The 15,692-nt window shown below is 46.2% G+C and overlaps 1 protein-coding gene across 1 annotated transcript; it reads left to right on the top strand.

The window, feature by feature from the left end:
* Positions 1–424: 424 nt before the first annotated feature.
* On the top strand, positions 425–7,005 carry LOC131559628 (serine/threonine-protein kinase PAK 1-like). Its single transcript, XM_058808044.1, has 6 exons — positions 425–608; positions 1,265–1,382; positions 2,198–2,297; positions 2,715–2,911; positions 5,587–5,702; positions 6,978–7,005. Exons 1-6 carry the CDS (start codon positions 559–561, stop codon positions 7,003–7,005), a joined length of 609 nt encoding a protein of 202 aa, XP_058664027.1. The 5' UTR covers positions 425–558.
* The last annotated feature ends 8,687 nt before the right edge of the window (positions 7,006–15,692 follow it).

Here is a 15,692-nt window from a genome sequence, read left to right as displayed (position 1 = left end):
CTGCAGCTTCAGAGTCCTGAATTCTCATTCCTGGCTGCCAGCAAATCCATCTGAAAGTTACTGGTAGTTCCTTAGCCACCTGCAGTGCTGCACTTGGGAACTGCACGTAGGGAGAGATCTGCAAGGCGTCCCTGAAAGCCCTAAGCCCTGCCCATATCACAAGATGTATCCACAGAGCATTAAGGCATGGATTCCTTCTTCTGAGTCCCAAACAAAGCAGCAGAGAGTGTGGTCAGAGGTTTGTGGGTGATAGCTGAGACACCGCTGTTACCAAGTGGTCAAGGCAAAATGTCAGTGGCCCCACGTGCCCTGTAACTGGCTCCCAAGGGAGCAGAGAAATGGGCTGTTGGAATGTCAGTTCCTGATTACTGCACTGCCTAATCACAAGGCAGTTTGGCACAGCTAAGCTGTGTCATTGCAAAATCACTCGCTCCACGTGTCTTGTGGTCTCATGCCACCAACCTCTCAAGTTACTGATTTTCAATGTCGTTTTAGGTGGCCATCAAGAAAATACAGCTTCAAGGACTGGGGAAGAAGGAACTAAAAGTCAACGAACTCATGGTCATGAAGGTGAATAGAAATCCCAACCTGGTCAACTGTTTAGACAGGTGAGTTGTGCTTTTGTCCCATGAATGTTTGTTTGCATGTTGCAAACATGCAAGGTAAAATCCCTCTTCGGTCACTGGCAGAAAATAGAGCTGTAATTATTGGCTAATTATTATTGCTGTTTTCATCTCCAGTGGATGGGAAGAGATTGCATTTTGTCTGCATGAGTCTTCGCTGGCACATGGTATTTGAAAATTGTTCAAAAACCTGGATGAGTCGTGTCTTACTAAATCAATGATCTCTATATTCACAGCCACCACTTTGTTTTGGAGCTTGATTTTTTTCAAGTGTCTTCTTATGTCCAGGTAAACTAACAAGGATTTCCCTTGGATTGTTGCCACTGTTTTCCATTGCTATGCATGCCAGGAAGACTAGGTGCTTTTTTTCCAGAAACACCATGCATGACAGGTTTTTTATCTGGGTTGTTACTAAACTGCACATTTTGCTTGCTGCCCATCTAAGACATCTCCTTTTTTGCAGCTGTGCCTTCCTCCTTGAGACTGCACAGATGGCAAACAATGCACAGCCAAGAGGGAATGTCTCTTCCTTTATTTTGTCTTTGTCTCAAAGGGACCTGAAAAGAAGAATCAACCCTTCTTTTCCAAACAGCAACCTAGCCATGTACATTCATCTCCATGCCCTTGTTTCCTTCTTTCAGCTACCTTGTGGGTGAGGAACTGTCCCTGGTTATGGAGTACATGGATGGAGGCACTCTGAGCAATGTCATCAGCCAGACCTACCTGTCTGAAGATGAGATGGCAGCCATCACTCGGGAGGTCAGCAATCCCAGCTGTGTTTCCAGGGGCTTGGGCAGGATTGTCTGGGAAACGGGGGCTCAGAGCTGGAGTGATTTCCCATGCCAAGCTTTGTTTCTGTGTTGCTGCTATTCTATGGGCAAGTAAAAGCATCTCAAGTGAAAGGCCTGCCAGTGCCCCTGCACTCCCTGTACTCTGTGCCAGTACTCTTATCTCCTGCTGTAGTATTCTCACTCTGTCTCTTGTATTTGTATTTGTATTTTTATTTGCTGTTCTCTACCTTGCCTCTCTAAAGATTTGCCTGGAGTCTGTCTTCACTGCATTCCTTGCCTGTAAAAGCAAAGGAGCTGGTGGCAGGATATGAAATGACCAGCAAAGAAAAAATACTCATTTCTCAGAGTCCTCAGCTGAAAAGGATAGTAGTGCAGTCAAAATGCTCTTTGCTTCCGGGAGGTGACTGGTGTGATACTTACACGCCTGTGCTGAGGCCAGCAAGAAAATCTTTTCCATGCAGCCTCCCACCCAAAAGTGATCCACTAAACACCAAAGGGAGGGACTTTTCCTTTCCAAACCCCTCCTTTGTCCTCTGCATGGAAAAAGCATGTCCACTGCTGCAGGAGTCACCCTGGCTGGTTTGCAGCGGACATGCCTTTCCTCAGAAAGGTCCTGCTCTGCAAGTGTTGGAGCAGCAAGCTCTTCCTCTCAGTGGCCATTACTGTTCTGCCATTACTCCCCATTCCCCTGGAAAGGGAATCTTTTAGATTCTTTGTTTCCTTTCTTGTGTGATGAAATCACATCACTCATTTTTGCCCTTCTGTTTCTGTTTTCTTGCTCAGTGCCTGCAAGGACTGGATTTTCTTCATTCAAACCACGTCATCCACCAAGATGTGAAGAGCAGCAACATCCTTCTCAGAACTGATGGCTCTGTCAAGCTGGGTCAGTATATTCTTGGTCAGGTGCAGCGTTCCAGGGATGTGGGTGTGGGGCTGCTTGGCGTGACTGCCAGCTCCCCAAAAATGGTGCTGGTGGCAGTGCAGGGACCCCTGCTGCGAGCTGAGGGCACAGTTGCAACGTGCACAGAGGTAGGAGGAGCCACAAGCAGTCAAGAGTGGCCTTGCTCTGTGTGTGTCCCTTCCAGACAGAGGGAGCTACAATCTAAAGCTTCAGGGGAATGAAGTCCACTGCTGTGAGCAGCGTTAAGAAACCTGGGATTTTTTAGAAAGCCCCAAGGAAATCGAGCATGGACAGTTCTCCAGGAGATCCAACAGCACATTGTTAGCCTGAGAGTGGGGAATTCAGTTGCTTGGTTTCCTAATTGGAGCTGGCTTTCACGGTTTGTTGTTTTCTCCACAGCTGACTTTGGCCTCTTTGCTCAGCTCAGCCCTGAGCAGAGCAGACGGAGCTCCGTGGCCGGCGCTGCTGGGTGGATGGCTCCTGAAGTGGTGACAGGTCAACCATGTGGCCCCAAAGTGGACATATGGTCTTTGGGAATCGTGGGCATTGAAATGGTGGAACGAGAAGTTCCTTCCTGGAATGCAACTCCTGTCTTGGTAAGGTGCAAATACTCACTGATCCCACTGTCTTTCTCACCTGTCCCATGTTCTGTGTGCCATTGGACAAAATCCCATTGCCATCTGCTGGCACCACTTCCACCAAGGTCCCCTTCTAAAAATGCCCCTGCAGCACAGCAGCATCTGCTGTAGCTTTGGTTGTATCAGAAAGGGAAGTGGCACTTCAGAAACCTAACCAGTTCAGAAACCTGCCATTTTGGCCTCCACCCATGCCTGATATTTCCCACTTGTTTTTTGAACAATGTTGGAACTCTGTTTTTGAAGTACAAGAATTTTTCAGTGGACAAGGTAAACATGCGATAAATTTCCCGAGAAATAGAGGTTAGACCTTTCCAGTTTAAATTTCATAGAAAACATAGGAAAAAAGGAAAAAGAAAAGTAAACAAAAAAGGAAAAGAGAAAAAAACCTACTACCAAAGCAATGCCCAAGCAGTTCTGCTTGCTTTTTCATTTTTTAAACACAGCTCTTCCATTCTGTAGCATCTTTTCCAAATCCTGTGGTTGTTGAAACTTTCAGGCTTTCGAGTCATCTGTACATTGTTCAGTCATGTGTGCGGGTGGCCTGGATAAGTGTAGGATGTGTTTTTCTCCAACTGCAGTTAGAATTGTTTGCCAAACCCTTGGCTGTTTCTTGGTACTTTAACAAGTTGATGAGCTCGCAGGCAGGTGCCTGGGCTGGGATCCAGCGTGGGCAGTTGACACCAGTGCTGTGTTTCTTTACCACAGGAGCAGGGCCATGCCTGGCCTGCACAGTTCTAATGACAGGGAGGGCTCCAGCTCCCCACCATGGCCAGTGGCTGAGCTCAGCTGAGAGTCAGGATAAAACCCTCTTTGTCACCTCTGGTGATGTGGGAAAAGGACAGAAAGCCGCATCAATTATTTGTACACAAGGGGAGTGCATTGCCATTTCTGGCTTTGAAATTCTCCTTTGGGTTAAAGATGCTAATAGCAAAGTCTCTTTGGTCACCATCTATTTCAGTGCCGCGAGCACAGAGTTATCATGACAGTGGTGGGCATTTTTATGGAGACTCCAAGGCCTCTTGCCATTGTTATTTTTGTGTATTTGAGATGGATTCTGCAAGTTGAGGTCTGAATATTTCCAAGTCGATGTCTTATGTTTCTAAATACCATCTTGCAAAAGCAGAATGAGCTCTCTCCCTCTGACTTGTCAGCATGTTAGAGCTTGGTTCCACATGAACCACACTGGATAATGATCAGTCGATGTCTTGCCAATCTACACTGTAATTCCTTGGCCTGAGGAGTATCAGAAAGACCTGCTGAGCTCCATGGACACTGTCAGCTGCGTGGAAGTGAGCATCCTTGGCCTTGCTGAAGAAACTGGAGCTCAGTTTAGGTTAGATGCTCTTGAGCAGGAGAAAGGCTGGAATCGTCAGGTGTTTCCAGAGGCCTGCGTGCCCAGAGGGACTGAGTTCTGGGGAGCAGCTGGATGTTTCTGCACATCATGGAAAGGGACTGCCAGACAGCTCAAGCCTCACCACAGGCAAACACTCCCCAGCTCTTCTCAGGCAACATTTGCTTTGGGTTTCAAGTTGTTCCCACTTGTCTGTCTGTGAAGATGCCCCTCAAACACAAGGCAAGCCTCTCAGAAGTGGTGTTACATTTCCAGAAATGAAGAAAAGAAGCCCAAACACAAGAAAGTTGCTAAGGCACTGTTTTTTAGGGAGGAACTTAACCCCCTGTGCAGTTTCTTCTCACTGGGAAACGTGCCTGAAACCTGGGCATGAGGGTGTAAAGGCCACAGAGTCTCTTCTGCTTCTTGTGCAGTGCTGCTGAAACACTCAGTGACCATGTTTCTCTCCTAGCCCAAGCCACATTCTGCCCGTCACCAAGCCAGAGCCTGGTGATGTGGAGAGCCTGCCAGAACCTCCCATTTGTTTCCTGGCACTTTCTGGGATGGGCCTAGCATTCATGCATTGACTTGAGTAGCCAATTGAGCAGAGGGTGACCGTAGGGATGGAACCTCTCCTTCTGATTTGACCATGAAAGGTTTTTCTTTTCCATGTAAGGAAAGCAGAAATTTTCAGACTGCTGAGAGACAGAGCTGCAGGTGGCTCCTGTATGTCCAAGCAGGTGTTTTCATGCCAGTACATTTGTGCATGCATCTCAATGTGTCTGTGTTGAAGATGAGATTCCCAATGTTTGTTTCCTTACCTGAGGAATACCTGGTGCATTTCCTTTCTTTCCTTCTAATTCCCATTGTTTTCAAGAACAAAGCAAAAAGCTTGATTCATTTTGTTTTATGGCAGCTGTGCTTAAGGGACCAAGAAGCACTTCAGAGATACTTTTCATGTACTAACCCTTGGATAGAGTAGAGTTAGTATAGCAAAGTCCTTCTTCCAAAAAGCCTCTCAAGTTGGTATGAATCCTCAGGGAAGGAAATGTGATTGTGGTGATGTAGTTCCCACTAACTAGGTCAATCAACGAAATCAGCTGCCAAGGCAAGATCTGTGGGATGTTGAAGAGGCTGTGGCTGCATAGGGGTTTGGGTTTTTGGTTGGTAAAGAAAAGTCATCTCTGGGTCTCTGCCAGGGCAGAAACTGCCACTGCAGAGTGGAGCTTAATCAATGGGATCTGGGAGAGCAGTGACAGATGGGAAAGAAGCAGGTGGAGCCTGGTGTCTCCTTTTTCCCCAGCCTCAACTCCTGATAGCCACAGGAGGAAGACAAAAGCTGCAGCAGCCCAACCTATTTTCATCTTGCCTGCGTGACTTCCTGAGCTGCTGCCTGCAGAGAGACGAGGCGCGGCGCTGGTCTGCCAAGGAGCTCCTGCAGGTAAAATGTGAAGGGGCTGCAGGTGAAACAGGGTCTGAGGGAGGGGCTCCTCCTCCACTCAAGCCCAAGGCATCAGATGAGCCCCCCTGCTCCTCACCTCCACTCTTGCTGCTCTTCAAATGAAAATGGTGAGGAATCCTAGACTGGGCTGGGCTGGCAGGGTCTTGTAAAGGTCCTCTGGTGCAAGTGTCCTGCAATGAGCAGGGGCATCTTTAAAGAGATCAGGTTGCTCAGAGCCCTTTGCCACCGGAGCTGGAATGGTTGCAGGGATGGGGCTCCTACAAGCTCTTGGGGCAAGCTGTGCCAGAGTCACACCATGCTCGGAGTAAACAAGTTCTGATTAGATCCTATTTGTGTTTAAAAATATTCACCCCCATCCTATTGTATCTGGCCCTGTTAAAAAAGATGTCGCCCACTTTCTTCAAAGCCACTCTGAAGTCTTGGAAAGTGGCAATAAAGTCTCCCTGGGGCCTGTTCTTCACAAAACTGAATAACTCCAGCTCCCTCTGCATTTCCTGAGTCAGAGAGGTCCTCTGGTTGTTTCTGTCACCCTCTTTTGTAATTTGGTGTGGTGTTCAGTTTTATCTAATGGCAAAAGAATTGAAGTAGAGCAATGCAGGGTTCAGAGACATGAAATGGTGGTGGAGGAACCCAAGGAAGCCAGTCCCAGCCTAGGGGTCAGAGATTTGGCTGTGGGCAGGAGGGGCTGTGGGGGGGTCACTGTGAGCCTCTGAGGGGCCCTGGTTTGTGCCCCCCAGCCCACCCTCAGAGGTTTCTGCCACGCAAACTGGGACAGCTGGGAGGGACTTGTCCCAGCCCCATCTGCTGCCTGGCACGCTCAAGCAGACGGGAACGGTGCCAGGGTTACTGCCAGGTTGTGTGGCAGAGAGGAAACTGCAGGGCCCAGTGCCACTGGGCTGGCCCTGCTGGGAAGGAAGGTGCCATCCAGCACACGAGGGGCAGGGCATGGAATGGTAGACACTGCTCTGTCTCCCTGTGGAAATCAGCACAGTGCCTGTCTTTCAAAGAGAGGGACCAGTGTGAGGCTTTGGAGTTTCCTGAAAAGTTGAAACTCCAAGGACAGAAAGCACCGTTTCTAGAGCACTGGCAGGGCTAAAATCTCAGCAAGTTGAGGACACCTGGATAAATGGATGAGTGGGATTCTGGGCCAGGTTTGCCTGTGATGGCAAAGTCCTGCACATAAAGTTGGAGGTGTAGATGGTCCCATTGGTCCTCTTCCTGTATCCTTCTAGGAGCCAGAGGAATCCCGTGAAGCACTGAGCTTGGAAAGTCATGGTCCATTGTTTTTTGTTGATTTGTTCTTTTTCCCTTTGGGCAGCATCCATTTGTAACATTTGCTGAGCCTGCGTCCACCCTGGTGCCACTGATTGTTTCAGTGAAGAAGAGGAGGGAGACAAGATCGTGACAATCACATCAGGACCATTTATTCCTCAACCAGTTTAGACTAGGATTGTAGGTTAGGACTAGGATTAGGATGAGGAATAGGATTAGGATTAGGATTAGGATTAGGGTTCAGGTTAGGGTTAGGGTTAGAGTTAGAGTAGGATTGTCTAATAGGACTGCAGAGTAGAATTGGAAATGAATAAAGTTTCTGAAACCACACCTCACCTTGAAGATTCCCTTCCTTCTCACTCTGCGAATAAGCTCAAAAATTCCTTCTGAATTGTCTGTTGTTTCTTAAAGGTGGAAAGTGACACAGTGTCTTTGGCATGGTGTGAAAGTGGGGAAGGATGTTCTTCATTCATCCTCTCCAGACCACACTGCCTTTGGAATATGGCCCACTGGTCTGTTTTTGGCCAGCTTTGGTACTTCTGTTTGAGGCAGAAAGGGCAATGGCATTTGAAAGCAAAACCAAAAGAAGAATGAGGCAGCCCAAACACCCTGTGCAGATGCAGGCCTTCAGCTGTGACTGGAGAGCAATGGGGTTCCTGCCAGTTGGATTTGGATCCCTAAATGCAATAATCTCTTTGGGTGGAGGAGAGCCTTGCTCAAGTGAGAAAGCAGAAAGATCAGAGAGGGTGCTCGGGAAGGTCTCCTGTGGCGCAGAGCTGTCAGCGCCTGTGAGGTGAGAGCGGGCCCGGCCTTGCCCGGGCTGGAGCCCCTGCAGAGCCCCGGCAGAGGCCGGAGCAGCCTGAGCCCCAGCAGAGGCAGGCTGGAAGGAGGCCCTTGGAGCTGCAGGAGGCAGCAGCCGGGCCCTGGGTGCCTCTTGCTGGGAGCGGGAGAATCCTCCGCTCTCAGAGCCCAGGTGGCAGCTGGCTGCTGCTGAGGGGAAGCGCAGCCGTGCTGGGCACAGCTCGGCCTGGAGGCCATGGCCATCTGGAGTGTGCCCAGGAGCAGAGAAAGGCCAAGGGCAGCCGCGGGCCACTGGGCTGGATGAGGATTCCTCCTCTTCTGCCAGCTGCCCTGCACCTCCTTGCAAAGGCTAGCAGTGTGTGCAGCACTCTGGGCACCGGGGCAGGGAGCCGGGCTGCTCGGCAGGCTGGAGCACAGGGCAGCTCCTTCAGGCCCGGCACTTGTGCCAGGGAAGCGAGGCCAGTGTTAGGCAGGGACAGCTTGGCAGGGCCCATGTCGTAGGAAGGGGACCAGGACACCAGGTGGTTCATCACAGGTCCAGTTTATTAAAGAAAGCATTGTTATGTTTGCCCAATTATCCCATCATAAAAAGGCCAAATAGTATTAAAAGTAGTAACAATTTTAATTAAATAGTTTAGAAAATATATAAACAAGGGATAATTTGGTTCAAATAATAGCGCATAAGCAAAAACAACCGCGGAGTACAGAGGGCAGGATTCAATGACCCTTGCCACTTCACGTACAAGCTTGCCAGGTGGAAGTCACCCCTTATATGCCATGTGCAAACGCCATCTCCTCCTATTTTCGGTTCGTCACTTTTTTGTCTCTGCCTTCATTACCACCTTTATCACGCATGCGCCACCACTCGGTTTGGTGGTCGCACAAGTCTTTGAGGGTCGTCACTGATGAAGGCCCTGTAGTCTTCTTCGTTGTCCTTTAATTCACCTTTGGGTTACACATGCGCACCAAGCCAGTACAATGTAAGCCAAGACTAACGTATCAGTGCATCTACATATCAAAACAATAAGTCCCTTATAATTAGCATTTTCTTGGACCCAACCAGGTTCTTGGTCATTTTTAGCAACTGTATCTTCAGCTTCTTTCCTCCTGTCCTTGTGAACATCTGCTGGGAAGGAGGGGGTGGGTGGAGCCCCTCCTTTCCCTCTCTTCTTTGGCATTACAACTTTTAGCTATTAACTATTTTATTATTCTCAAATATTAATTACTGTATCAATATTGATTACTGTTTTAATTTTTATCAGCACAAATCATACCTATTTATCACAGCATCAAACACTTATCCAGCAAATAATAAGCTTATGAATATTCTGTAAGCCAAGCAATCTATTGGTTAAACTATACCATGAACTCTTCCTCATTCCTTAGGGGTTACATCGCTCTTTTCTCATGTCTCTTTCACTATTTGTTATCCTACTACAGCCAGGCCCAAGGACACGCTATCTCACAGGTGCAGGACTTGGAATTAGCCACGGCTTCGTACTTTTCCAATCTCTAGCAGCTAAATTCCCAACACACCCCAAAATTACCCCCAAAAAATCCGAATTTCACCCCCAAATTTACCCCAAAATTATTTCCAAAAATCCCAAATTTACCCCAAAATTCACCTCAAAAATCCCAAATTCACCCCAAATTCACCTCCCAGCGCTGACCCTGCTGTGACCCAAAAACCCCAAAATTCACCCCAAAACCCCCCAAATTCACCCCAAAATGTCCCAAATTCACCCCCATAAAACCCCAAAATTTACCCAAAAATTCACCCCAAAAATGTCATAAAACATCCCAAAATTCACCCTAAAATATCTGAAAATTCACCCCAAAATTTACCCCAAAATATCCCAAATTCACCCCAAATTCCCCCCCTGATGCTGAACCTGTTGGGAGTGACCCAAAAATGTCCTCAAATGACCCCCAAACCCCCAAGATTTACCCCAAAAAGTCCCAGAATTTCTCCAAAAATCCCAAATTGAACTCCTGGCACTGACCCTGCATTGAGTGAACCCAAAAAATCCCAAAATTCCCCCAAAAAATCCCAAATGTCCCAAAATGACCCAAACTCACCCCGAATTCCTCCAAATGACCCCAAAAGGCCCCGAAGTTTCCCCAAAATTAACCCCAAAATGTCCCAAATTGACCCCAAAATATCCCAAAATTGCCCCTCAAATGTCCTCAATTGTCCCCAAACGCCCCCAAATCCCCAAAACTGTCCCCAAAATTTCCCCAAATGTCCCCAAAATGACCCAAATTTGTCCCAAAATTGCCTCAAATTGACCCTGAATTGTCCCCAAATGTCCCAAAATGCCCCCAAAGTTGACCCCAAATTTTCCCCATAATTGTCCCCAAATTGTCCCCAAAATTTCTCCAATTTGTCCCCAAATTTTGCCCCAAGTTTGCCCCAATTTCCCCCCAGAATTGTCCCTAAAATGTCCCAATTTTCCCCTAAATTTTACCCCAAAATTGACCCCAAATGTCCCCAAAATGTCCCCAAATGTCCCAAATTGACCCCAACAGTCCCAGAATTGGCCCCAAATGGCCCAAAAATGCCCCAAATTTGTCCCCACAATTGACCCCAAAATGTCTGAAAATTGTCCCCAAATGTCCCCAAATATTCTTAAAATTGACCCCAAACTGTCCCCAAGTTTTCCCCCAAATAGCCAAGAATTGTCCCCAAAATTGTCCCCAAATTTGCCAAAAATTCAACTCCAAAATTGTCCCGAAAATGTCCCCAAATTGTCCCCAAAATTGTCCCCAAATTTTCCTCAAATTCCCCCAATTTGTCCCCAAAATGTCCCAAAAATTGTCCCCAAATGTCCGCAAATCCCCCAAATTTGCCCCAACTTTTACCCCAAAATTGGTCCTGAAATGTCCCCAAATGTCCTGAAAATGTCCCCAAATTGTCCCCAAAATTGTCCCTAAAATTTGGCGGCCATTTTGGGACACTTTGGTGACACTTTGGGGACATTGGGGGGGGGTTGGTGCCCCTTTGTGGCCCCTCGGTGTCACCCTGGTGCCACTCTTTGTGCCTTTGGTGCCACCTGGTGTCACTTTGGTGCCAACTTTTGTCACTCGGCGCCACTCTGATGCCATTCAGTGCCACCCGGTGCCATTTTTGTCCCTTTAGTGCCATTCAGTGCCACCTGGTGCCACTTTGGCTCCACTTTGGTGCCACTTATTGCCACTTTGGTGCCATTTTTGTCCCTTTTATGCCACTTTGGTGCCACCTGGGTGCCATTTGGTGCCATTTGATGTCACTTTAGTGCCACTCAAGTGCCACTCTAATGCCACTCAGTGCCATTTGGTGCCACTTTATGCCATTCTGATGCCACCTGGTGCCACTTTGGTGCCACTCAGGTGACACCTGGCACCACTCAGTGCCACTCTGGTGCCATTTGGTGCCACCTGGTGCCACTTGATGCCCGTTCAGTGCCACTTTTGGCCACTTTGGTGCCAATCTGGTGCCATTCAGTGCCACCCGGTGCCACTTTGGTGCCACTTGGTGCCCCTTTTTGTCACTCTGGTGCCACTCAGTGCCACTTTAATGCCCTGCAGTGACACCTGGTGCAACTCTGGTGCCATCTGCTGCCATCTTTTGTCACTTTGGTGCCATTTTGGTGCCACCTGGTGCCATTTGATGTCCCTTTAGTGCCACTTTGGTGCCACTTTGATGCCATTTTTTGTCACTTTGGTGCCACTTTGGTGCCACCTGGTGCCACCTGGTGCCGTTTTTTGTCACTTCGATGCCATTTGGTGCCACTTTGGTGCCATTTGATGTCCCTTTAGTGCCACTTTGGTGCCACTTTTTGTCACTTTGGCGCCATCTGGTGCCACTCTGGTGCCACCTGGTGCAATTTTTGTCCCTTTAGTGCCACTCAGTGCCGCCTGGCGCCACTTTGGTGCCACTTTGGTGCCCCCCGGTGCAATTTCGGTGCCATTCAGTGCCATTTCGGTGCCATTTTACCCCCGTTTGTTGCCCCTCCCCCAGCTGGGCGTGGCCCTGGCGAGGCCCCACCCCCCATGGCTCCAGTGCGCAGGCGCGGGAACTGGGATGAACTGAGAGGGACTGGGGGGAAAAATCCGGGGATTTAAGGGTTAAAAATGGGGATTTTCGAGGGAAAAATGGGGATTTTAGGGGTAAAAATGGGGATTTTACAGGGGAAAATAGGACTGGGTTATACTGGTTTATACTGGGAGGGACTGGGGGGAAAAATCCGGGGATTTTTGGGTTAAAAATGGGGATTTTATAGGGGGAAAATGGGACTGGGTTATACTGGGAGGGACTGGGAGGGACTGGGGAATGAAAATTTGGTGGTTTTAGGTCAAAGTTTGGGGATTTTTGGGTTAAAAATGGGGGTTTATAGGGGAAAATAGGACTGGGTTATACTGGTTTGTACTGGTTTGTACTGGGAGGGACTGGGGGGAAAAGTCCAGGGATTTTTGGGTTAAAAATGAGGATTTTAGAGGGGAAAACGGGACTGGGAGGGGTTGGGAGTGTCCCCAAATTTTCTGATTTTTCCCCCATTTTTTGTCCCCAGAGCTGTGGCCGTTCCAGACTCTCAAAAATCCCAAATTTTCCCCAAATTGCCCCAAATTTTCCCTTTTTTAGCCAAATTTTGGTGTGAAAAACTCCAAATTTTCCCATTTTTCCCCCATTTTGTGTCCCCAGAGCTGCAGCCATTCCAGCCTCCCAAAAATCCCAAATTTCCCCAAATTTTCCTATTTTTAACCAAATTTTTAGGTGAAAAACTCCAAATTTTCCCCTTTTTGTCCCCATTTTGTGTCCCCAGAGCTGCGGCTGTTCCAGCCTCTCAAGAATCCCAAATTTTCCCATATTTCCCAAATTTTCCCATTTTTAACAAAATTTTGGTGTGAAAAACTCCAAATTTTCCCATTTTAAACCAAATTTTGGTATGAAAAGTTCCAAATTTCCCCATTTTTAACCAAATTTTCCCATTTTTGTCCCCATTTTGTGTCCCCAGAGCTGCGGCCGTTCCAGACTCTCAGGAATCCCAAATTTTCCCCAAATTTCCCAAAATTCTCCCCAAATTTCCCCATTTTTAACCAAATTTTGATGTGAAAAACTCCAAATTTTCTGGGTTCTTTCCCCATTTCATGTACCCAGAGCTGCGGCCGTTCCAGTCTCTCAAAAATCCCAAATTTCCCCAAATTTCCCAATTTTTAACCAAATTTTTCCCATTTTGGACCAAATTTCCCACTTTTCCCCCCATTTTTAACCAAATTTTCCAATTTCAGTCCCCGTTTTGTGTCCCCAGAGCTGCGGGGAAATTGGGAAAAATGGGGAAAGAATTGAAAAAAATGGAAAAAAGGGGGAAATCGGCAAAAAATTGGAAAAAAAATGGGGGAAAATGGGGAAATAATGGGAAAAACAAAAAAAAACGAGGGGGAGGTTCTGGCTCAGAACGTGGTCAACGGGGAGAGAAATTGGGGGAAAAATGGGGAAATTGGGAAAAATGGGGAAAATTTAAAAATTGGGGGGAAAAATCGGTAAAAAACCAAAAAAATGGGGGGAAAAAAGGAAAAAAATGTGGTAAAACAAATGAAAAATGGGGAAAAAATAGGATAAAATCAGGGAAAAATGGGGGTAAAATGTGAGGAAAAAAGGGGGAAATATGTGGGAAAAATAAGAAAACAACAGGAACAAATGGGGAAAAAACCGAAAAAAACAGGAAAAAATGGGGGGAAAATGGGAGGAAAAAACAGGAAAAATGTGGGAAAAATGGGGAAAAAAATAGGAAAAATGAGGGGAAAATGGGGGAAATGGGGAAAAAAAACAGGGAAAAATGGGTGGGAAAAATGGGGGGAAAATGGGGGGAAAAATGGGAAAAAAAACAGGGAAAACACAGGAGAAATGTGGGAAAAATAGGAAAAAAACAGGGGAAAATGGGAGGAATAAACAGAAAAAATTATGGGAAAAGTGGGGGAAAATAGGAAAAAAAACCAGGGAAAAATTGGGGAAAATGGGGAAAAAAATAGAAAAAATATGGGAAAAAATGGGGGGAAATGGGGAAAAATAGGAAAAAAAACAGGGAAAAATGGGGGAAAATAGGAAAAAAAAGGGGGAAAATGTGGGGAAAATGTGAGGGAAAAATGTGGGAAAAAATAGGAAAAATGGGGGGAAAATGGGGGAAAAATAGGAAAAAAAAACAGGGAAAAATGGGGGAAAATGGGAGGAAAAAACAGGAAAAAATGTGGGAAAAATGGGGTGGAAATGGGGAAAAAATAGGAAAAAGAGTGGGAAAATGGGGAAAATTGGAGGAAAAAACAGGAAAAAATTTGGGAAAAATGGGGAAAAAATAGGAAAAACCCAGGGGAAAATGGGAGGAAAAAACAGGGAAAAATGGGGAAAAAATAGGAAAAAATGTGGGAAAAATTGGGGGGGGGGAAATGGGAGGAAAAAACAGGAAAAAATGTGGGGGAAATGGGGAAAAAATATGAAAAACCCAGGGGAAAATGGGGAAAAATGGAGGGAAATTGGAAAAAATGGTGAAGAAATGGAAAGAACTGCAGAGAAATGGGGAAATTGGGGGAAACAGGGAAAAATGGGGGAAACCAGGGAAAATCGGGGGGAAATGGGAAAAAAAAATAGGGGAAAAAAAGGGGGGAAAGGGAGGGGAAAAGAGGGAAAAATAGAAAAAAATGGTGCAAATGGAAAAAGAGTGGAAAAATTGGGTGGAAAGTGGTGAAAATATTGGGGGGAAATGGTGAAAAATGGGTTTAAAATGGTGAAAATTGGGTTAAAAATGGTGAAAATTGGGGTGGGAAATGGTGAAAATGGGTTTAAAATGGTGAAATTTGGGTGGAAATGGTGAAAATTGGGGGGAAATGGTGAAAATTGTTGAAAAATGGGGAAAGTGTGGTGGGAAATGGTAAAAATGGGTGGAAATGATGAAAATGGGGGGGAAATGGTGAAAAATGGGTTAAATATGCTGAAATTGGGTTGAAAATGGTGAAAATGGGTTTAAAATGGGTTAAAATGGTGAAAAATGGGTTGAAAATGATAAAAATGGGTTTAAAATGGTGAAAATGGGTGAAAATGGGTTAAAATGGTGAAAATGGGTTAAAAATGGTGAAAATGGGTTAAAATGGTGAAAACTGGGTTAAAATGGTGGAAAATGGTGAAAATTGTGAAAAATGGGTTAAAAATGGTGAAAATTGTGGAAATGGTGAAAATTGGGTTAAAAATGGTGAAAATGGGTGAAAATGGGTTAAAAATGGTGAAAAATCGGTTTAAAATGGTGAAAATTGGGTTAGAAATGGTGAAAATGGGTTAAAAATGGTAAAAATGGGTTAAAATGGTGAAAATGGGTTAAAATGGTGAAAATTTGGTTAAAAATGGTGAAAATTGGGGTGGGAAATGGTGAAAATGGGTGAAAAATGGGTTAAAATGGTGAAAATGGGTTAAAATGGTGAAAATGGGTTAAAAATGGTGAAAAATTGGTTAAAATGGTGAAAACATTGGGGGAAAAGGTGAAAAATGGGGTGGGAAATGGTTAAAATGGTGAAAAATGGGTTAAAATGGTAAAAATTGGGTTAAAATGGTGAAAATTGGGTTAAAATGGTGAAAATTGGGTTAAAAATGGTGAAAATGGGTTAAAATGGTAAAAATGGGTTAAAATGGTGAAAATGGGTTAAAAATGGTGAAAAATCGGTTTAAAATGGTGAAAATTGGGTTAAAAATATTGACAATGGGTGAGGGACATCAAGATGGAGCCCGAGGACACCGAGGGTGGCAATGCCAGCCCAGGAGTGGCCTTGGGGACACCGAGGGTGGCAATGCCAGCCCAGGAGTGGCCTTGGGGACACCGAGGGTGACAATGCCAGCCCAGGAGTGGCCTTGG

This window comes from Ammospiza caudacuta, chromosome 7 (assembly GCF_027887145.1).
Source record: "Ammospiza caudacuta isolate bAmmCau1 chromosome 7, bAmmCau1.pri, whole genome shotgun sequence".
NCBI classification, from domain to species: Eukaryota; Metazoa; Chordata; class Aves; order Passeriformes; family Passerellidae; genus Ammospiza; species Ammospiza caudacuta.
Note: the sequence above shows the minus strand (reverse complement) of the source record. Positions and strands in the feature narration are given on the sequence as shown.

What these genes read in the sequence shown, in the direction of transcription:
- LOC131559628 (XM_058808044.1), top strand. Translation starts at nt 559, where the DNA reads ATGGTCATGAAGGTGAATAGAAATCCCAACCTGGTCAACTGTTTAGAC. An exon ending in TGATGGCTCTGTCAAGCTGG is followed by an intron (nt 2,298 to 2,714) that starts GTCAGTATATTC and finishes TTTTCTCCACAG; the next exon opens with CTGACTTTGGCCTCTTTGCT. An exon ending in GGAATGCAACTCCTGTCTTG is followed by an intron (nt 2,912 to 5,586) that starts GTAAGGTGCAAA and finishes CTTTTTCCCCAG; the next exon opens with CCTCAACTCCTGATAGCCAC.